The 23,131-nt window shown below is 36.8% G+C and overlaps 1 protein-coding gene across 3 annotated transcripts in view; it reads left to right on the top strand.

Moving 5' to 3' along the window:
* The window catches only part of SLC17A6 (solute carrier family 17 member 6), a 41,828-nt gene extending 35,217 nt beyond the window's left edge, over window positions 1-6,611 (top strand). For 2 of the 3 annotated variants that reach the window (XM_025356963.1, XM_025356962.1), the window contains 4 exons: window positions 1,823-1,955; window positions 3,099-3,209; window positions 3,660-3,787; window positions 4,523-6,606. In XM_025356963.1, coding sequence (XP_025212748.1) covers window positions 1,823-1,955; window positions 3,099-3,209; window positions 3,660-3,787; window positions 4,523-4,858 — 708 coding nt within the window. In that variant the 3' untranslated portion in view covers window positions 4,859-6,606. Of the gene's footprint in view, window positions 1-1,822; window positions 1,956-3,098; window positions 3,210-3,659; window positions 3,788-4,522 lie in introns of all 3 variants that reach the window. The other variant, XM_025356960.1, reaches the window with a different exon arrangement.
* The last annotated feature ends 16,520 nt before the right edge of the window (window positions 6,612-23,131 follow it).

Below are 23,131 nucleotides of genomic sequence, written 5' to 3'. Positions count from 1 at the left end.
TTAAGAAACTAGGAGAGTCAGTACCTTTAAATGTTAAATCAATAAGCTAAAATAGTCTAAAACTTGTCTGATTAACCCTGTAGATTGTTAGCACCTTGCATTTTCCATAGTGCTTTGCATACCCATTGCTGAAAGTGTGAAAAAATAACCATAGCTTTGTTCCTTTCTTATCCAAAGTAGTCAAAATGATTGTTCGAATAGATAGTAAATAACAGAGGATTTTCAATTAAAAAACTTTTCAGACTTATTAAACACTGGGTAAAAATGCAAGTCATTTATGTGGACTTAGGCAATGTGGTTACTTCCAGACTTTTAGCCTGCCTTTGTAAATGCCAAAAACATACCATGTAATTCTACACAAATCCTAACATAGTGTCTTTCAGAACGTTTTTGTTTTGTTCAAAGGTTTCTACACATTGACTGCTTGAAATATATTTACTCCATATTAAGAGTAAAAAGCCCTGTAGTTTTCTCAAGATGCTAGTCTCAAAAGCAATAATGGTTTTTTTTTTTTTTTTTCCTAATGTCAGTTTACCTGACGTCTTTATTTAGGTACCTGTTGAGCCCCTGCTATATACCAAGTTTCGTACTAGACTAAGCACATTAATATATATCGTCTGATTTCATTTGATTTTTCCTTCTCATGGCAGTGCTGCCAAGTATAAAGGCTAAGAGCTCAGTCTTTGGACTCAGGTAGAACTGATTCGAAACTTGACTCTCACAATCACTTAAGTCTTCTGACTCTCAATTTTTTTTTTACTTAGTAAGAAGACTATTAATATCATCCATCTGGGATGGAAGAGATCATTATGTAGCCTGAACAGTTAACCTATTGTGGAATCATTTACTATTTCAATTAATCATTACAACTCAAATCCATGATTGTGATATCATACTATATACCAGTGTAAAATAAAATAGAATCTTTGTGTCAAACCTTCGATAATCTAATTGGAAAGACATACTTAAACACACATTATGAATGCCATCTGCCAAAAATTGTTTTTCAAAGTTTACTTAGTAAAAAAACTTCCTTATATGTTTACATTCAAAGTTTATTAAGTCCACGTATGTGGTAATACATAATTTAAATGCATTTTATTTATACTTACTATCCCCATAATGCTTAGAACACAGTGCTTTGTGTGTAAGTAATGGTTAAAAATACGTGTTTAACTGATCCTGGTGGGTAAAGTTTGAAATTAGGCTATTAGCATGAAATTAATTGAGAAACTACATGCCACAATACAAAAATGTGATCAAGTATTGATATTTGATGCAGAAAATACTTAAAATTGAAGAAATTATCTGCATTATCTGGGATCTTACTCTACAGAAATTATGTCTGTGCTTTTTACTCATAAGATATCTATAAAGTACAAATATGCATTTTTCCCATATGAATTAAACATAAATTTAAAATACAGCCTCTTCAAGATGTGACAAATGTATTTTTCCTCTCTGTCTCTCTCTCGCCACTTTTGCTCTCTTTCACTAAGGATGTATTTGTGCAAACACATTTAACAATATCAGAAGAGTTGAATCATACTCAAAATTTACTGATGCATTACATAGCAAAAAATATATATATATTACTTCTCACAGAAGGTCGAAAGGGATCCAAGTAAATTTGCTTAGCTTTTCTCATGTATTCTGTGGAAAGCATTACTTATTCTAGGAATGAGCAAGTGATCATTTGGAAAGAGTATTTTTCCTTCCTTTGTCCATAAAAATGTAATGACAGATTCAGAAACTAAGGCCATTAAATTACCCATATTATTTACGGTTATGTCTATTTCTCCCCCTTCTTGTTTTTCATCAGGTTGGCATGCTATCTGCTGTGCCACACTTAGTAATGACAATTATTGTGCCTATTGGGGGGCAAATTGCAGATTTTCTAAGAAGCAAGCAGATTCTTTCAACTACAACAGTGAGAAAGATCATGAATTGTGGTGGTAAGTACATAAGTGACACTAAGGACATGTTTTTAGTTCAATCAGTTTAACCTACATGAGAAAATAACTTTTTCTACACAGATCAAATTACTTAGATGCAGTTGCATTTGTGCCTTCATTGTTCACTTAAAATAACTTCCTCATACTACGTCAAACTTTTCATAACTCCTAGTTTTAAGTAACTGCTTTATAATGCCATTTGTGGCCGGGCACGGTGGCTCATGCCTATAATCCCAGCACTTTGGGAGGCCGAGGTGGGTGGATAATGAGGTCAGGAGTTTGAGACCAACCTGGCCAACATAGTGAAACTCCATCTCGACTAAAGACACAAAAAATCAGCTTGACATGGGGGTGGGTGCCTGTAATCCAGCTACTTGGGAGGCTGAGGCAGGAGAATTGCTTGAACCTTGGAGGCAGAGGTTGCAGTGAGCCGAGATCGCACCATTGCACTCCAGCCTGGGCAACAAGAGTGAAACCCCGTCTCAAAATAAATAAATAAATAGATAAATAAATAAATAAATAAATAAAGCCATTTGTATTTATTGTAACTAACTTACCTCTTCCCATCATTGAAACTTTAGGTTGTTTTGGATGTTTTTCTTTGTTTGTTTCTGTGTTTTTGAGATGGAGTTTCACTCTTATTGCCCAGGCTGGAGTGTGATGGCGTGATCTCAGCTCACCACAATCCCCGCCTCCCGGGTTCAAGCGATTCTCCTGCCTCAGTCTCCAGAGTAGCTGGGATTACAGGCACGGGTGACCATGCTCGGCTACTTTTGTATTTTTAGTAGAGACTGGGTTTCTCCATGTTGGTCAGGCTGGCCTTGAACTTCTGACCTAAGGTGATCCTCCCACCTTGGCCTCTCAAAGTTCTGGGATTACAGGCATGAGCCACCACATCTGGCCTGGATGTTTTTATTAAAACACAAGGAAAGCTTCATGAATCTCTAGGATAATAATTATAAATAAAATAAATATAAATAAAATTATAAAATAAAAATTATTATTATTATTATTATTAGTTTGGAAGATAGACTCTCCGAAGTGGAATTTCTAGGTTAATAAATTGGAACATTTTTAGCAGTTTTGGCTCACTGCTAAAATTTCAAAAATTTCTGAAGAATTTCTATGTGTTTGATTCTGAAGGTTTTGGCATGGAAGCCACACTACTCCTGGTTGTTGGCTATTCTCATACTAGAGGGGTAGCAATCTCATTCTTGGTACTTGCAGTGGGATTCAGTGGATTTGCTATATCTGGTAAGATATATATTTTTTCTTTGTACTTGGGACATTCTGATTTTGACTGCTGATAAAAAGGCACATACATATATCTTTTTATAGATATCTTCATATATATCTTTTATAGGTTGAATAATAGTCAAATATTTCCACTAGAAAATGAAAAAAATAAAATATTTAGAAAACATTTAGATTTGTTAATACTCAATGTCCTCCTGGACTGCCTTTTTTTGTTGTTGTTAAGAAAACATTACCTCCTCTCTGGAGTGAACATCACATATTAAGTGTTGGATAAGAATTCATACCTCATTCTATTCTCATTATATCCCCGAGAGAAATTATCACAACGTAATTAAGCACGTGCTCTGAACCCAGTATATTTTAAGGAGTTGTGATGTGTGGTTTTACAGGTACTTACTTTTAAGAAGTTTAGGATCCCCTGAGTCAAAACTTATGTGTGTATTTCAGGTTTCAATGTTAACCACTTGGATATTGCTCCAAGATATGCCAGTATATTAATGGGCATTTCGAATGGTGTTGGCACATTGTCAGGAATGGTTTGTCCTATCATTGTTGGTGCAATGACAAAGAATAAGGTAAGGTGGCCAAAACAGATATTTATTCATAGAAGACAGTTTCTCAAAATGATAATCTTTTTGGAAAAGAGTTAAAATATTATCCTTAGTATTCTCTTTCTTGTCCAGTCACCACATCTCTGAGTGGGAAAGATAAATGAGACTCAGAATAAAAAATCTTTTTAAGAATTCTAAGAAAGTCAATTTCCCTAACCAATAAGCAATAGGTTTCTCAACCCTTTTTAATAATTCTGATACCCCTGATGTGACAAAAACCCCCTTTTTCTCTGGCTTGTGAAAATACTCAAGCAGATGTCTTCTGAGCTTTATTTGTAAACCTCAATTCAGATTCCTCCACAGTTGTCCAAGGGAGAATATTATCATCAGCTATTTGTACTTATATGTGTAGGCAGAGCTTCAAAATTCTGGTTTACTAGAAGTAAAGAAACAAAAGAAATGGAATAAAAAGATAAGTAAATCAATGGAAATGAAAAGAGATTATGAATATTTTAAAAATCAGCAGGCCATAGATATATTTGGAATTTTATTTCTAAACTTCTAGATTTAAAACATCAAATAATAAAAGTAATAGTATTACAGAAGTGTTATATAGAGTGTTTGCTTCACATAATCAGTACATGAATTTCCCCAAATATAGTGTTTCATGAAAATTCAGTGATGGTGTATTCAGAGAAGACGTTAGGCGTTTAAATCATGGGGAGTCTGTTCTCACAGTGCTGCTTTTTGTCACTGCAGTCACGTGAAGAGTGGCAGTATGTCTTCCTGATCGCTGCCCTAGTCCACTATGGTGGAGTTATATTTTATGCAATATTTGCCTCAGGAGAGAAACAACCCTGGGCAGACCCTGAGGAAACAAGTGAAGAAAAATGTGGATTTATTCATGAAGATGAACTTGATGAAGAAACAGGGGACATTACTCAAAATTATATAAATTATGGTACCACCAAGTCTTATGGTGCCACAACACAGGCCAATGGAGGTTGGCCCAGTGGTTGGGAAAAGAAAGAGGAATTTGTACAAGGAGAAGTACAAGACTCATATAGCTATAAGGATCGAGTTGATTATTCATAACAAAACTAATTACTGGATTTATTTTTAGTGTTTGTGATTAAATTCATGTGATTACACAAAAAATTTAAAAACACGTGATATAAACATGTAAACATATCAACCAGGCAACCTTGCTGTTAAAATGAAAACAAAACAAACCCATGAGGTTACCATCAAGTGCAATCTGTAAAATTGTGAAGTTCCATCATTTCCATTCAAGTCATCCATTCTTGCATTTGTGACTTAAAAGGTTGACTGGTCAAAATTGTAGAAACAAGTAGTTACCCTTTGGATTCATATGAGCTAAAACTCATCACTATTTAATAAAGCACAACATCTCATCCTACAAAAGTTAGGAAGCCAAAGCTACTTGATCATGCAAAACGCACTTATATATTTGTTACACTGTATTGCAGGATAGCATACAGAAGTTGGCTGCATCAGGTAGAGGCGACATTTATTAAGTGAAAATCAGGGAGTTGGGATATGTCTCAAAGAAGTACATTGTGAACTATCAGCTACAAAGTTGTACTGAATAACTATTTGAATTGCATAATGTAAGATATTTTGTTAGTCCTCAAAAGGAGTATCTTGCAGTCTTTTCTATGAAATGCTTGGCCACAAACACTTATTTCTGTGAAAGAGAACATGTAAATTGAGGGGTATGCTTCATGTTCTTCCATCCATTTACCTAACAGTATGAAACACTTCACATTTCAATAAAATCAAACTTTTCATGTAGCATATCACATAACTTTTTTGCAAAAAATATAAAAATAAATAAACTTCAATGTATTTTTATTACAACTTTATACTGGTTGTAACTTGCATTAGAAAAAAAAGAGATATATACACCACAAAGAATCTAATAAGAAATTTATTACGGAAATATAGCCCTTAAAATGCAATATTAAGAACAAAGAAATAGAAAATGGTTTAGATATCCTTCTTCCTTCATGATTAAATACTATATGAAACTTGTGCCACAGAGCTATATATAATATGAAAAGATTAACTTCATAGAGATATTGTAAGTAGGCAATTTTATTATTTAAAGTCCTATTAAGAAATATTTGTCTTAAATATATAGGACAATAAATTATATTAAAATGGTCTCTCTCTATATATATCTGTATATCTTATACATGTCCATACACAGAAACATAATAAACAATGTTCACACAAAACCAAAAATAGCATACACCTAATGTTGGGTTAGGGAATTGCAATTTCTACTTTCATAGAGTCATAGAATTTTAGGTGGGGAAGAGGCATTTTGCTTGTCATTTCTTAATATAACTCAACAAGAATTGCAACATTTGTGTACCAAGCAATAAGTGCAATGCATACAATTTCCTGTCTGTATATTACCTTCATTTTGCTTGTAGTAGCCGTTTGGGTGGTTGGAATGATTTTTTTTTTCTTTTAAAAAAGCTAACATCAGACCTCTTTATAATGTCCTAAAATTATGATAATGCATTTCCCAATTCAACTCAAAATATTATTGGTGTATTTTGTCTATTCTGGATATTTGATCTGTTCATTGTATTGTGCTAGTGACTGGAGGCCCTGCTACTGCAAATATAAAACATGAAGTTTGTTTAAAAAATGCAAATCATTCTTTACCTTAAGAAAAAAAATACCGTTTGCTTTGTGCCTCAAAGTGATGTAATGTGATCACAGCTTTTGTTGTGTTGAATGAAAATATGTGGACTGTCATTTTGTTGCAGCAAAAAAGTGTTAATAAAATGCTCTATTTATCCTTTCTTAAAAAGCCGTGCATTAATCATACATTAATTTGGATTTATTTTGTTTAGTTTTTAGCTTTAATATGAATTTAGCTGGTGGAAGCTCCAATGAAGCCAAATATAGGCTTCAAGAACAACAACAACCTTTTGACCCATTGGGCGTTTAATGAAAGAACATGGCACTCTTTAGATTGTGTGGGATGTGACTCCATAGAGTTTTAAATCAAGAAATAGGTCTCTGAGTCAAACTCCAGATTTCAATGAGTTTTCTCACAACTGCTGCTAAGTTCAAAGAAAAATTTAGGAAAAAACTCAAAATAAATCACATCAGTATTACCACCTAATTTTAATTGCACACATACCCTGTGCTAGGTAACTGTCCTAGTCATTTTTTGGTATAGAATCTCATGTAACTACACAGTGATCATCCAAAGTAGGTACTCTTTTTATTCCCAGCTTGTAAATGAAGAAACAGAAATTTAGAAGCTAAAATGTTATAATGGCATTATATTATAATATTTCAGCCAAACTAATTAGCAGTAAGCAAGCTTTATCAAGGCAGCCAAAAGAATGTCTTTGTGAGTGGAATGGAAATAATTTAGCTCAGATTCCCTAACTCATAGGAATATAGAAGATGATAGGGGTAAATATGTGTAGAATCTATATATAGAATCTATAAAATCTAAGACTCATAGAACTTTACTGCTCAGAGGACTTAGGAGATGATTTAGTTGATACCTGTTGTTGAATGAAGGAGAACACTGAAGGCCAATAAAAGGAACAGACTTGATCAAGGGGACTCAGAGATTGTTAACGGAATTGGAAAGAAATTTTGATGACTAGCTGTGCATTTATTTTTATTTTCTCTGTAAATAAGATTTCTTTTTTTTTTCTTTTTTTTTTTTTTTTTTTTGAGGCGGAGTCTCGCTCTGTCGCCCAGGCTGGAGTGCAGTGGCCGGATCTCGGCTCACTGCAAGCTCCGCCTCCTGGTTTTACGCCATTCTCCTGCCTCAGCCTCCTGAGTAGCTGGGACTACAGGCGCCCGCCACCTCGCCCGGCTAGTTTTTTGTATTTTTTAGTAGAGACGGGGTTTCACTGTGTTAGCCAGGATGGTCTCGATATCCTGACCTCGTGATCCGCCTGTCTCGGCCTCCCAAAGTGCTGGGATTACAGGCTTGAGCCACCGCGCCCGGCAAGATTTCTATTTGAGTTAATTAAATGACCATTTATTGCTTCTACCACTACTCCCATGTCCACCACTCGTATCTTCCAATCTTCTGCATAAAGAAACAATGGCCAGAGACCCAGCCTAATTCTTAAGCAGGTTCACAGGCCAGGCCATTCTCTGTAGAACTTGATAGCAGGAATAAAAATGACTTGAATTTAGCACTATATAATTTCCCCAGTTCTAAAACAAAAAGTTTACATTTCTCATAAGAAAATTGTTCTTACCTGGGAGAAATGGAACATGCCTGTAGTCCCAGTGACTCCTGAGGCTGAGCTAGAAGGATCACTGTAGCCCAGGAATTGGAGGCTGTGGCACACTATGATTGTGTCTATGAATGGTCACTGCACCCCAGCCTGAGCAACAGAGTGACACCCATTTCTAAAAAAATTGTTCTGATGATGTCTCCAAATATTACCACTAGCCACATTCATTTTCTCATCTCTCAACCCCAAAAATTCATTGTCCCCTTCTCCTCTTCCTCTCTGCCTTTTTTTTTCATTTTCCTCCTCATTATCATATGTATCTTTTTTTGCAGTTTGCAAAATGTTTCCCTATGAATTGCCACATTTTGTCTTCATATCTGCCTTTTAAAATTAAAAGACCAAGTATCATTATTGGTATTTCTATTTTCCAGGTAAGGTGGACAGGTCTAAGAGAGTGTAATAAACTTCCTAAAGATTCCCCAGGCAAAGATAGAACTAGAATACAGACTATCTGGCCACAGCAAGAGAGCATTTTCTTTTTACTTTTAAGTCATTTGATTACCTTTCTGATTATAAATGTAGTGTTTGGAGAATAGGGGAGTTTCATTAGGTGTAGGACAGCATTAAAAGCAATGAAAATAAAGTAATCAATAATTATTCTACCCAGGGATAAGCACTGTTAACATTTCGAAAGTCCTTTCTGTGAAAAACACACATAAAACTTACATTCTATTAATTAAATAATATTGCATATTATTTAGTTTCCAAGTTCAAAATTATGCTTGATTTACTACTGCTACCTAATGTTCATTTAACAGTAGAACATGTGTATTTTCCTATTTGAATAATAAAATTCTATAATCTAATATTCAATTATTTAATAAGAACTATATTTCATCTATCTATCCCATACCTTATTTATGAAACATTTTAGTTATTTCCAATATTTGGCTGCTATAATGATTGGTGTTATGAACATCTTTGTGTTACCATCTTCGCACGCTTTTCCCTTTATAATGTGTGGACCCTTTTGGGAAATGCAAAGTGACATATACACATCTTCAACTTCTATAACCATGATGGATAATCAAGTTACCATTTGTGGGTTATTATTCCTGTATTTTTCTACAGGAAATACTACTGGCAAATTGTCTTTTCTGGGGTTCACTTACTAATTAATTTGTTCAACTCAATAAATGTTTATTAATCACTCATACTATGGGAGATACTGAGGATTCACTGGTGAGAAGATGACCCAGTCCCTCAGGCATTTATTTACATGGTCCCCAGTTGCCCAGCAAGATGTGACACAAATGTGACTGAGAGAAGCTTCTGGACACAGGACCCTAAGTAACAACCCTGAAAAAGGAATTTTCTTAATCTTCCAAACTCCTGAAGATGAAATGCCTTCAAGTTGCTCCCCATGTCAAATCGATTGATTGATTGATCGTAGTTTCAGGTTAGGAATCTTCTCTCAGCCTCAGAAAGCCTCATGCTGCAGGGAGTCTAGGTCATGGAAGATACCAGCATCTAGTGTCTCCAGTACCTGAATCTCTGTAGAAGAGATGGTCTAATCTTTTAAGTGTGGTTTCCAGTTCTTCAAATTTCTTTTTGTTGTGTTCCTTTTCTGGGCTTCTCATGAGCTGTCAATTTTCTCTTTCCATTTCTTCCTTCATCTACTCTTAGTTTTAACCACAAATAGAGACTACTAAGATTTAATTCTTTTGGTAGTGACATAATTAGCAGGAATTTTAATTTTTTTCTTTCTATCTTTATTCAAGAACTCAGACCTGAATTTTCATTCAGCTATGTCAAAAACACCTTATTTGTAAAGGTTTGTCTAACACTGTTCAGTCACTTAAAGTGTTCAAGCTTCGCCAAGGTTTTCCCTAAATGCAGCTAGGCATCTAAAAATTGCATTAGCTGGATGTACCATCCTGACCACTGCTCATATTCCACATCATTTATTGAATGAAACCCTTAGCTTTCAACGAGAGCAAGCAAAATGAAGAAATCTCTCCAGTCTTGTTAAACCACATTTGAGGACGTGTTTTATTACTTTGCCCAATGTGCATTAGATAAAGATCCTTGCCTTTCTAATAGTTTGAGGAATGCTTTTTGTGATGCACTCATGTGCTGTCAACAATTACACATGAAAGACATTAAGCCTGTCATGCTTCCTTCTTTGTTTCCTCTAGGGAGCTCCAAGATACAGTTTTTGACTCAGTTGTTATTTGTTATATTGTATATATACACATATGTATATGTGTGTGTATATATATATGTGTGTGTGTGTGTATATATATATATACTCTCTTAATCTTTACAAAAACCTTTTGTGATAGGTACTATTGTAAACTTCATTTTATAAATAAAGGAACTTAGGCACAGAGAAGGTAAGGTACTTATCGAAGGTCACAGAGTTAAAATGTAAAGTTTGAATGTGAACCCAAGCCATTTGGCTTCATATCCTAAACTCTATCACTACAGTCCATGCCTCTGAATAGTTATGTGACTTTTAGAAATTCCTTAATTTATCTGAGCCTTGCTTTTTCTTCCATAATATGGTACTTTAATACCAAATTAGTAGTTAGTTTGTGACTAAACCAAATAGTATGAAATGCTTAACACAGCACCCTGTATATTAATACAGTGTAATAAATGCTTAATGTATGTAAACACGTAAGTGTTTAACAAACGTCATTTCTCTGCACCCTTTCCTTATGATGCTAAGTAAATATAAGGTATTAACTCTTCAAGTGTGATGGTAATGTCAGATCCATCACAATGGACCATTTTGGAAACTATCTTGAGGTATTTTTATTTTTAACACTACTAAGTTACTCAGATTGGTTACCTAAATTACTTTTCTATTTATATTTTATAAATTTTATATGACATAAAACAAGTACAGAACAACAGGCACTATAAAACACTACACTGATTTTTTTTTTTTTTTTTTTTGGCTGAAGCCAGAAAGCATGAAAGAAAGTTCAAATTTGGCCTTTTTCCAATTTGAAAGAATATCTGAAGCAAAGAATAAAATATCAATATTTCTTTATTCTGAGAATCCACATATCTATTTTTATTATATTTTATGCTACTTTTCTGTGTTTCAAAATACAAAACCCAGCAAACCAGATATAGTCTTATTGCTCTCCAGTCTTTTTTTTAATCTCTGTGCTGCCAATTAAGACGTTGCCATAATCTTCAAGAACACTTGACAGTTTTCTGAAGCCATAAATTTTACAGCATTGGCAGAATGTTTTCATTTTATTAAAAAAAAAGGTAAAAAAGGAATTATACACATTTATGAACAGGTTTATGAATCCAAATGAAGTTCTTTTGCACAAAGCCAACAAAAGTGTGCATAAGAATAAATGTCACAGATAAAAGCCATCTTTCCCACAGATCTCTTGGACTGCTTCTTGAGGATTTTTTAAAAAAGGGGGGCAATGTGGTGGGGGCACGTGTCTACCTCCACAAATGGAAGGTAGAAATTAGTATGTCACCGTTAGGCTAAAGGCACATTAATGGTCTCAATTCCAGTTGCAATGGGGATAGCAGAAGAAACAGAACTGTTTGGGTTTGAGCCCTGAACCTGCCACTTCCCTTAGGTAAATACAAGGCATGTCATGCCAGATCTCTGAGCCTCAGCTTCCCCATCTGGAAAATAAGGAATTGGTCTGCTTCAATGGTTCATGAAATCTCAGCTCCAAAATTTTCTGGCTTTAATCTCTCTGACAAATTACTAAATTCCTCAGGTCAACTTGAAGAAATATAATAAATTGTTCTCAGAATTCAATCAAATATGAGACTGAATGTTTACTTTCTGCCTATATTTCTACTGACTTTATTAGCCACTCATTTTGATAACTAATAAGATAGAAGTTATGGGAGAGAGAGGCTTCTTTCAACCTGATGGGCTTCTTTGTGTGATACTCCCTACTCCCTGACTTATCTAGGGATATCTTATATATTTTTACAGAATTTTGAATTTTAGAATTTCAGTAAACTCTTTACAACCTAAATCCTTTCCAGTGAGTTGGAATACATGTATTAAAAACCATGAGTCTAAGTTCTAATGACTGGTTGCACTCAACTTTTACTAGTTTAATGGAATATATTATAGCCCACTAGCATGCTGGAAAGAATGAAAATAATATGAAAATCCTTGACTTTTAGACAGCAGTGCAATGGCATGGTCTTGGCTGACTGCAACCTCTACCTCCCTGATTCAAATGATTCTCTCGCCTCAGCCTACTGAGTAGTTGGGACTACTGGCGCATGCCACCACGCAAGGCTAATTTTTGTATTTTTAGTAGAGACTGGGGTTTCACCATGTTGATCAGGCTGGACTCGAACTCCTGACCTTGTGATCCACCCACCTCGGCCTCCCAAAGTGCTGGGATTACAGGCGTGAGATACTGTGCCTGGCCTACTTTATAAATGGAAAGGCTGAAGTCAGAAAGGTGAAGTGACTGTTCAAATCACCCAGTTAGTTAGTGACAGAAGGGTAACTCAAACCTACATTGTGGGATTCACAACAGTGCTTCTGATATAACTGAAAATCACTTTTTTATTCTGTAAGTCCATCGATTTGCCAAACAACAAATATTCATTGAGAATGTATTATGTGACAGGTACCAGGAATATAATGGAGGGAAAAGACTAAGTGGACCCTGCCTCTATAGAACTCTTAATGCAGTGTGAATTATAGATAATAAAGAGATAACCAGAAAAATCTATTATAATTCTGGTAGATGCTATAAAAGAAAATTTAGGTGTTTTAAAAAGGTTAAACACATGACCCAGTCTATAAGTTGAGAAAAATTTGCTCAGGGATGTGACATATACCATGAGACCTCAGAGATAAATATGAGTTAGCCTGGCATAGCATGACAGGAAGAGAGTTTCAGAAACAAGAAATGGCATGTGGAAAACACCGTAAGGTGAAAAGAGTTTAGTATGTATTTGGTATTTTAGCGTTAGCACTATTCAAATGTTAGTGAGTATGCATATAGAGTAAGTGATGTTTATTTAATAGATAGAAATGCTAAACAACTGAACGTAAATGTACAAACTAAAACATTATTTCAAGAGCTACACTCTGCCTATTCATTACTTCATTCAACATCTATTGAGCTATGTGCTGGCTTGTTACTGCACTGTGGGGATACAAAAATGAATGAAACATTTATATAACATCTCTTAATTGGGCAGCAAATTCTGCATATCAACAGATAAATCATTTCTTACATGACTATACCACTTAACACAGTGTTTATCATAATTTGCAACTAGGTTTTTTGTTTCTTTTTGGAATTTAACGTATTTCTTCTACTAACCCATAAAACTCATACGGCAGATCTTTTGTTCTAAATGCTGCATACAGGGCCTAACATAGATTAGGAGCTCAACAAAAGCTTTATGGATGAAAGAAAACATGGTTATATTTGATTTGGCCAGAAAATTATAGCGGTAGGAAGAATGATATGATCCTCCTCATTAAATTAATTTTTCTGAAAGAAGAAAAGTCTGAAAAGGGGAAAAGAGAAGACATTGAACTGGAATTTGAAAGTGAAATAGGTGTTTGTCTATCTTATAGGTGGAGGAAAAGCATAGAGGTAGAGACCACATCACTAACAAATTGTGGAGGCGTGTCAACCATACTGTTTGGAGATAAGTGAGAAGATAGTGTGATTGGAAGATCAAGTATGCTTAGGAGCAGAAATGAGGCTGGATAGGACTATTGAGATGGTTGTGCAATGCTTTAGATACCAGACTAACTTGTTCAAATTTTATCTTATAATTGAAGGGATGTTAGGCAGGGACTAAGATGATCAGATCTGTCTAGAACGTCACATGGAAATGGAGAGAGACTGGAGGTGGCTTCTGTATTACAGTGCCAAGGAAGACATGGAGGGGGAAGATGGTGTAGCCCGGGAATTGTGGCATGTTTCCAGATGTCAAGACAAAACTTGACATATTTATTCCTTCCTTATCCACCCACTTACAACTCAAACCCCAGAGCAGAATGTAGATAATCAAAATAGACGGACAAAGACAAAATTCATGCTTTCTGCATCTTGCATAATGATTCAAAGGCACAGTGATCCCCTTGTCCCTGACTTCTATAACTCTGGACAAAAAGAACTACACACAACATTTATTATGAGAACACTTATCTCTTTCTCTTTCTACTTTTCTGAAGTCCAGTCTCAAACATTAAGGTTATACACAAGGAGAAGAGAAAGTGTATCAATATTATTTTTGTTTTCTGTCTCATACTTGGAGACATATTTATGCTAGCAGTATCTCCAGTTTAGTGTCTTTCCAAAAACAAAAAACAAAACAGAACAAATAAACAAACAAACAAATCAATGCTCTCAATCCTGGGAACAAAAGACTCATCTTAACAGTAGATTTGACTTAAGCTTCTGACCATATCCCCATCAGTTTTTGTGCTTTTTTTTTTTTTTTTTGAGACGGAGTCTGGCTCTGTCGCCCAGGCCGGAGTGCAGTGGCCGGATCTCAGGTCACTGCAAGCTCCGCCTCCCGGGTTTACGCCATTCGCCTGCCTCAGCCTCCCGAGTAGCTGGGACTACAGGCGCCGGCCATCTCGCCCGGCTAGTTTTTTGTATTTTTTGAGTAGAGACGGGGTTTCACCGTGTTAGCCAGGATGGTCTCGATCTCCTGACCTTGTGATCCGCCCGTCTCGGCCTCCGAAAGTGCTGGGATTACAAGCAGTTTTTGTGCTTTTAAAAATATTTTCTTTCTTTCTTTTCTCCTGACAGCATAGTTCTTTATAATGTGCCTAAAAACACATATAAAAACCTGATGTGTCATTGGAAGGCTTTCCAAGTCAAAATCTCATTCTTCATCTGTAATAATGAACATTACTGTTGCCTTTATTAAGGATTTATTATAAAAACCATAGAAAGGATGGGGTAATACAAACTACCCTCTCACTAGGGGTTCCAAATGCAATATGAGAAGCATTGGACTTGACTTCACATCACAACCTCAGACACTTATGAATAAACTACCTAATATTGCCAAGATCCAGTACACTCATCTGCAAAACAGGCATAACAATGCATAACTCACTGAATTGTGGTAAAAATTCAACAAGATTATTTGATTTTCAAGCTTTGTAAATCTTTTTAAGGTACCAAACAAATGCAGAATTTTCAAATTTTTCCATCTGGTTGAAGGTGGTAGGTCTCCCAGAGGCTTCTAGTAAGAGAGAAATATTTAATTGTATGTAAACATATTAAGCTAACTGCAACTATGAATATTTTATCATATATGGCAGATTTTTAGAATACTTTCAAACATTTTTCTTTATTTGATCCTTGTTCCAATGATTTGACATATAATGGAGAAGAGTCATTATTCCCCCTTTTCCAGATGAAAAATAAAGATTCAGGGATTTTCTATTATTTGTCCAATTTGGGACTAGAACACAAGACTAGTGCTAATTCAGATACAACACAGTACTCACTCTCGGGATAGATCCAAGTGAAATGAATCCGAGGAGCAGTGGTAATCAGAAAGAGCTGCTTTCCGGAAAAAGTAGGTGTCTTAGGAACACCCTTTGTGGAGGGCAGGAACAGTCACATCACTGTATGGAAACCCTGTGTAGGGTGGTGAGAAAGGTAGCACTAAGAAGGAAGGGAATGGGTCTAGAGGGTTTGTCTATCATGCTTTTTTCTGTTCACTGACAGCAAGTTATTATTATTTATTATTTTATTATTAATATTTTATGTATTATATATTATTTATTATTACTATTTATTATTGCCTTATTATTTTGCTCCCCAGCAAACTCACTGAAGGTAAGAACCACCTCTTAAGTCTCTCATATCTTCCCATGGTTCCCAAAATTGTAACTCCTATCTAATTAATACACAATTGTGCAAAAGAGAATAGTGTCTAATCCAAAATCTGCAAACTCACAACACCTCTATGTTAGTTTCCTAGGGAGGTTTTAACAAAATATCACAGACTAAATGTCCTAGAACAACAGAAATTTACTGTCTTAAAGCTCTGGAGGCCAGAAGTCTGGATTCAAGATGCCAACAGGGTTGTGCTCCTGCTGAAGGCGCTACGGAAGGATCTGCTCCAGGCCTTTCTCCTAGCTTCTGTTAGTCCCTTGGCTTATGGCAGCATGACTCTAATCTTGACATGGTGTTCTGCGTGTGTGTATGTCTGTCTCTTCACATGAACTTCTTTTTATAAAGATACCAATCATATTGAATTAGTTACTACTCTACTTCATTATGACCACATCTTAACTAATTAAGTCAGCAATGACCCGATTACCAGATAAGGTAACATTCTGAGGCAGTAGGAGTAAGGACTTCAATATATGAGGTTTTAGGGACATAATTCAATGCATAGCAACCTCCTCCTGTCCTTAGGAGAATCTATCATGGTCTTAGTTTTTAAGATCTTGTTCAATTAGTGACCACAAACAGTTACTCTTTATAATCTCTCCATTTCTCTCTCCTCTACTTTGGGTAATACGATTCTTGACCAATACTGTTATGCTTGCCTTAGTATGGGCATTGGTTTTCTAGCATTGTCTCCAAGATGTGCAGGAATGTGAACATCTGATTTTACCATTAATACCATCTGAAATGCAGAATGTGAAATGTTAGTCAGCAATGGAAAAGCGAACATGAATTCTTGATGGTGAGGAAGATATCATATTGACGCTACACTGCCACTCTTCTGACAAGAAGTCTGTCTGACAAGACACGTTGTCGGTTCCCTAAGGATCAGATGGCAGAAGTCCTATGTCAAAGGGCAATAAATAAAATGAGCACTGGAGACAAGGGCATAAAACAAGTGTACTTGGCTGTGTGACTGGCATCTCAAATGACTCAAGAGTCTGATTTCTTCCACTTGGCAGTTTGTATCATAGTCTACACTTAACATCACTCAGAAAATTCAGGGGAACTATTCAGTGCAATAGCAACATCAGTCACGCAGAAGGCAGAGCTATTACTTGGGGTAATGTATTTATTTGAGAACCAACAGCTGTATATACCTCAATGTGAGATCTGCAGAGCATATGAAACTGAAAAGTTGCCTGAAAAGCAAAACCAGAATCCCTGTGAGTCATTCTGCTTCTAGGTTCTAATGTGGTTACTTAACAGTCAAACCTGAAGTCTACTCCTGTCTCAATGTCCAGTTTTCCTTTTGGGGAGCTTCCCGTGTGCTCTCATGTCTGTCTGAGTCACTGCCTGGGCCTTTGCTGATTTAGGTGCTTGAGAACTGATCCCCAGCCACAGACCACTTTTTGTACAACTACTAAGAGTTTCAATAAGGACTCTTTTTGCTACTCTCATGCTGTCCTAAGGGATCATTGGCCCTTACCTGCTACATAGGACCCACAATTGGCCAATGAATTACAAAGAGGCAGATGATCTTTGAAAAGGACACCCCTTCTTCTGGTTGAGGCTGTCTCATGCTTCGGTACATTGCTTGGCATGTGGAATTCTGAGTTTACACTCTCAACAGATCTCTTCTCCTAGTCCCTTTGTGCAGGGTACACCTTACACCAAGATATGGGTGCTTCTATAATCTCCTATTTATCAGTCAAATTTTCCCTTTAGTTACTCACTATACAGTTTAAGCTTTAAACATAGGTTATTCCCCAAAAGAATATGGGATTGTAGAAAAAGATCTAAATACAGTGATTTTTAACAGTCATTATGAGGGTTACAAACTCAAAGGCATACAGAGACCAAATATATTATGCGATAAAAGAAGAATGGCTAGTGGGGATATGGTAGCATTGAAAACACACATCCGGCAGAACAGGGGTATTAGCACCTCAGTCCAAGCAGATTATGGCCATGTGGGAATGATACCACTTATTTTCAAGAGGGGCTAAAAATCTAGATGTTTGTATGACATTTCACATTTATTTAAATGCCTCCAGGCCAATTTGGCCCTCAGATTTGGACTCAGAAATCTCGGGCTGGTGCATGATTTGGGCCTTCCTCAGGCGTCTCTTATAGCATACTCCAGGCTGATTTCCTGGCAAGGCTCAGCTAATGTCATGCCTTCTTCTTGGTCTATGTCTCTGAGGTAGAGATCACCTTTTTCTTCTCTACCTGCAGCTATATTAAAAACATCTACCTACCTCAGAGACCAGGATCAAGGGATTGAAGTCCAGGGAGAGACGGCCTTTCCCTCTTCATCCATATTAAAGCCTGCATTCCTTCCATTCAATAGACATTGACTGTGTGACCACACATAAATAGGCACTGTTCCAAACATACATACGTATGTCATGACATACGTATGTATGTCACATGTATGTACGTCAAGACATGCAAAGTTTATTACATGTCTTGGAGGCAGATTTTTAAAAGTAAATAAATAAGAAAAAGTCCCAAAATTGTGTATATTTGAGCAAAAGTAAGAGAAGATAATGGGATAGAGAAGATAGTGGTGGGTTGAGGTTAGATTGGGTTGTCAAGAAAGCCTCTCTAAGGAGGTGGCTAGTTAATATATATAAAATTTTATTTTATTTTGAGATGGAGTTTTGCTTTTGTTGCCCAGGCTGGAGTGCAATGGCGTGATCTGGGCTCACCCTAACCTCTGCCTCCCAGGTTCAAGCAATTCTCCTGACTCAGCTTCCCGAGTAGCTGGGATTACAGGCATGCGCCACCACGCCCGACTCATTTTGTATGTTTAGTAGAGACAGGATTTATCCATGTTGCTCAGGCTGGTCTTGAACTCCCAACCTCAGGTGATCTGCCCTCCTTGGTCTCCCAAAGTGCTGGGATTACAGGCGTGAGCCACCATGCCCGGCTGGAAGGTTAATATTGAATGTCAACTTGACTGGATTGAAGGATATTGTTCTTGGGTGTGTCTCTGAGGGTGTTGCCAAAGGAGATTAACATTTGAGTCAGTGGGCTGGGAGAGGTAGATCCACCCTTAACCTGGGTAGGCACCATCCCCTCAGCTGCCAGCATGGCTAGAAAAAGCAGGCAGAAGAACCTGGAAGGAGCAGACTTGCTGAGTTTTACAGTCTTCATCTTCCTCCTGTGCTGGATGCTTCCTACCCTTGAATGTCGGACTCCAAGTTCTTCAGCTTTTGGATTCCTGGACTTACACCAGTGATGTGCCAGAGGCTCTGAGGCCTTCAGCCACAGACTGAAGGCTGCACTGTTGGCTTTCTTACTTCTAAGGTTTTGGAATTCAGACTGGCTTCCTTGCTTCTCAGCTTGCAAATGGCCTGTGGTGGGACTTCAGTTTGTGACTGTGTGAGTCAATACTTCTAATGAACTCCCCTTCATATATACATATATCCTATTACTTCTATCCCTCTAGAGAACCCTGACTAACACAGGAGTAGTCTTGGGTAGAGTTTCTGAGAAGCGGAGCCCAAGATGGGGATTCCTGTAAGTGATTGTTGAAGGTATGTTATCAGGAGAAGGGAAACCAGGAAGAAAAGAAAACACGGGAAGAAAGAAAAGCAGGGATGTGGTCCCAGCTGTGGCTCCCTTCAGGCTGGTCCCACCAAGAGCTCTAGAACATGAATTGCACCACATATTGGTCACCTGTGGCAAGAGGACTGGCTTTTGTATGTCCACATCAGTCATTGGCTGCATTCCATCCCTGGTGGGGGGATTACTACTTCTTAAATAAGGGGGGTGAGGGCAACTCTTTGGAAAATGTGGCAGCTGTGAGTTGTTAATAATATACCCACAGCAGGAGATGAGAGCACCACAGAGCAAAGGGGTATGGATGGGAACCATATCCACTATAGGGGGTGATCTTTGATCTGAGACATGAAAGTGAGAAAGGGTCAGCCATGCAAATATCTGAAGGAAAAGTGCTTCAAAAAGAAGGAAAAGCAAGTGTTCCTATCCATTGGGAATGATCTTGGCTAATGCTCGTGGGGCTCAATGGGAATGTGGAACATGAGATAAAATTTAGCTGGAGGAGCAGATAACGAAAAAAGACTTGTATGGATTTTCTTGTAAGTGTTATGGAAAAGAAGTATAAGCAGCCTGTGATAATACATGAAATTTTAGACACAATTTTGAAGTTCCCTTGTGGAGGATATATTATAGGGGAAGTAAGAATAGAGGCAGGAGACCAGTTGGGTTACTGCAACATTCAGTTGACAGACAATAGAGACTGGACTAGGGAAGTAACCATAGAAAAGATGAGAAGCTATCAGAGTTGCAAAATGTTTTGAACAAAAAGCAGACAGGATTTCCTGATGAATTTAATTATGAGGTAAGGGGAAAAATAAATCAGGGATAATCTTCAGAATTTTTGGCATTTGTTAGCTGCCAGTGTTATTAGCTAACTTGGGTTAATAAACAAGGGAAAAAGAAAACTTAATGTGGGGAAATGAATACCTTTTGGACATGCTACATATTAGATGCTTATTAGAATTCTAGTGTAGATGTTATGTGAAAAGTTGGACAAATAAGTTTAATGCTCAAGAGGGAGATCAGGGCTACAGTCATAAATTTGAGAGTCATTTACCAATTGATAATATTTAAAGTCATCAAAAAGGTGATATCAACCAAGTGATATCATACCAAGATGATATCATACCAAGAAAAAATATAGAGAAGAGAAGAAGACCTAGGTTCAAGCTCTGAAACATCCGGTATGTACAGCTTCAATGGATGAGAGCCAGTCATGAGCACTAAGAGAGAGAGATGTGTGATTTCACCAAAGATGAAATAGACCTTCTATTTCACTAACTGTCTTCTAATTCATTCCTTCTTCCTGGTGTGGTAGCTGTGGAATTTGGATGGGATCGATCCTATCTTATCTCCAAAAAAGGTCCTGATTAGTGTGAATCTGTCAGGATAATATTATCCCCCTTGACTCAGGAGTTGGTTTTGATAGACTTGGCTTAATTCAAATAATGCATATTATTATCTTGACTATACAAATCTATTCTAGGCTGTTTTAATAAATATAAAACTCAGGCTGGGCGCGGTGGCTCAAGCCTGTAATCCCAGCACTTTGGGAGGCCGAGACGGGTGGATCACAAGGTCAGGAGATCGAGACCATCCTGGCTAACACGGTGAAACCCCATCTCTACTAAAAAATACAAAAAACTAGCCGGGCGAGGTGGTGGGTGCCTGTAGTCCCAGCTACTCGGGAGGCTGAGGCAGGCGAATGGCGTAAACCCGGGAGGCGGAGCTTGCAGTGACCTGAGATCCGGCCACTGCACCCCAGCCTGGGCGACAGAGCAAGACTCCGTCTCAAAAAAAAAAAAAAAAAAAAAAAAAAAACTCAGGGTTTTATTTTTCCACAATTAAAGCAAAGCTATCTTTTCTCCAGCTGTAGGTGAGAAAGCAGTTTGCCTTAGATTTGGCTGTATTCTATCTTGAAATTATAAAGAACACACTCATGGATGAAACTGACTCTTGGAAGAAGGGCAGTACTCAAAGGACTGTATATAAATGGAAATAGAGGCCAGACCAAACTCTATCTGAAGGCATTCAGTTTTACTCCTGATCTTTTCATACTTGTATTGTGTCAATGACCTTTTAAGCCAGATTTTCTAGAGTTCAGTAACTTGCAATCCAGGGCCCTCCCATGGATGCAAAATTTAGAAGAAAAGAGTATCTCAGGAAGAAAAGGGCGACCATAGTGTCAAATGCTGCTGAGATTTCTTTAAAGGAGGAAATAAATTAATGCTTGAATTTTATAAGATGGATATTATCGATGACGTTGATAAATGGCATTTCTCCTGTGAAAAAGTAGTTCAAAGGAAGCACATATAATTTTACAAGATACTTGGTATTTTGAAGGCACATCACTCTAAATCCATACTTGGAAATTAGACCTTCTCTGAAGGAAACACAGTATGCAGATATGCAGCTCTGCCCAACATCAATAAACACTCAGACTAGTACATCAAGCAGTTTAGCACCTGAATTCTGCAACTTCTGACACACTTACATTTCTGAAAGTCATCTCCATGAAACACTTGTACAACTAAATGCCTGATTTGTGTGATTTTCCAAGGAATAAGAACAATCTACCACAAAGGTATATTTAATTTTCATAATAATTTGTCACTATTTTAACAATGCCATTAAGATTTAAGTGCTCTAAGAGGTAGTACCGGTCAGATTTTAGGTGTAAGCTACCATGTATTCATCCAGAAATCTGTGTAAAAAGAAAATTTTTCTCAAGCCCATGATACAGAAATGCATCTAAGCTCTGAGATTATAGCAGGGAGAATCTCTGCTATATTTGGAAAAGCAAATCAAAAAAGATTTGCTTTTCCAAATCTTTCTCTGGGGAATCACTGCCTTTTCCCTGGGTATTTGTTAGCTGACCTTTTTGCCAAGTCTATACCCAATCTCTACTCAGGTTGAGCTAAAACACCCTGTTAAACTTTTTTTTTTTTTGGTATCTTGAGATATGAAATTTAATGCTAACAAAAATGGGCTATGTTAACTTGAAACTTTAGGATAAGCTCCTGTTTTCATTGATGAAGCTTTCCTAGTAATGTGAAAAAGGATACCATTACACCATGACAAACACTCAATATTCTTGGAATTAATTACTGAACCAGCTTTCAAACTTTATCTTTTCTACAATGGACTTATTTTCATACTCTGATCGTTATTTTATTCCTCTTCTGCTGTACTTTTCTACTTTACTGATTTATTCATTAAGAATATTTTTCTTATTTTAAACACTTTCTGTTGCTTCCTGGATATCACTTTTTTTTTTCCTCCTGGACTGACATTTCAATGAACTGAAAAACCTGAATCACTCCCCATGTTTTCAGGCTTATTATTAGTTAGAATTATTTGGTGAAAGAGAAAGAAGTCTAACCCAAATTAGAATGCAATAGTTTATATAAAACTGAAAAAAAAAAGAATCAATTGGTGTACAGATTTCAGGAAAATATTTATCTAATCTCTCAAATATTGAAATTAGGTATGCATTGACTTTGCTTTCTTCTAAGTTTTAGCCACTCTCAAGGAGACTCTACTTCCCTTGAAAAAACAACTTTGGAAAGGAAATTTGATATTGTAACCAACTGGACATGGGTTTGATTCCTATCCCTGGAATTAAGCGGGGAGTCAGTTCCAACTGA

Source organism: Theropithecus gelada, chromosome 14 (genome assembly GCF_003255815.1).
Source record: "Theropithecus gelada isolate Dixy chromosome 14, Tgel_1.0, whole genome shotgun sequence".
In the NCBI taxonomy this organism is placed as follows: Eukaryota; Metazoa; Chordata; class Mammalia; order Primates; family Cercopithecidae; genus Theropithecus; species Theropithecus gelada.
This window is presented reverse-complemented; position numbering and strand designations above follow the sequence as displayed.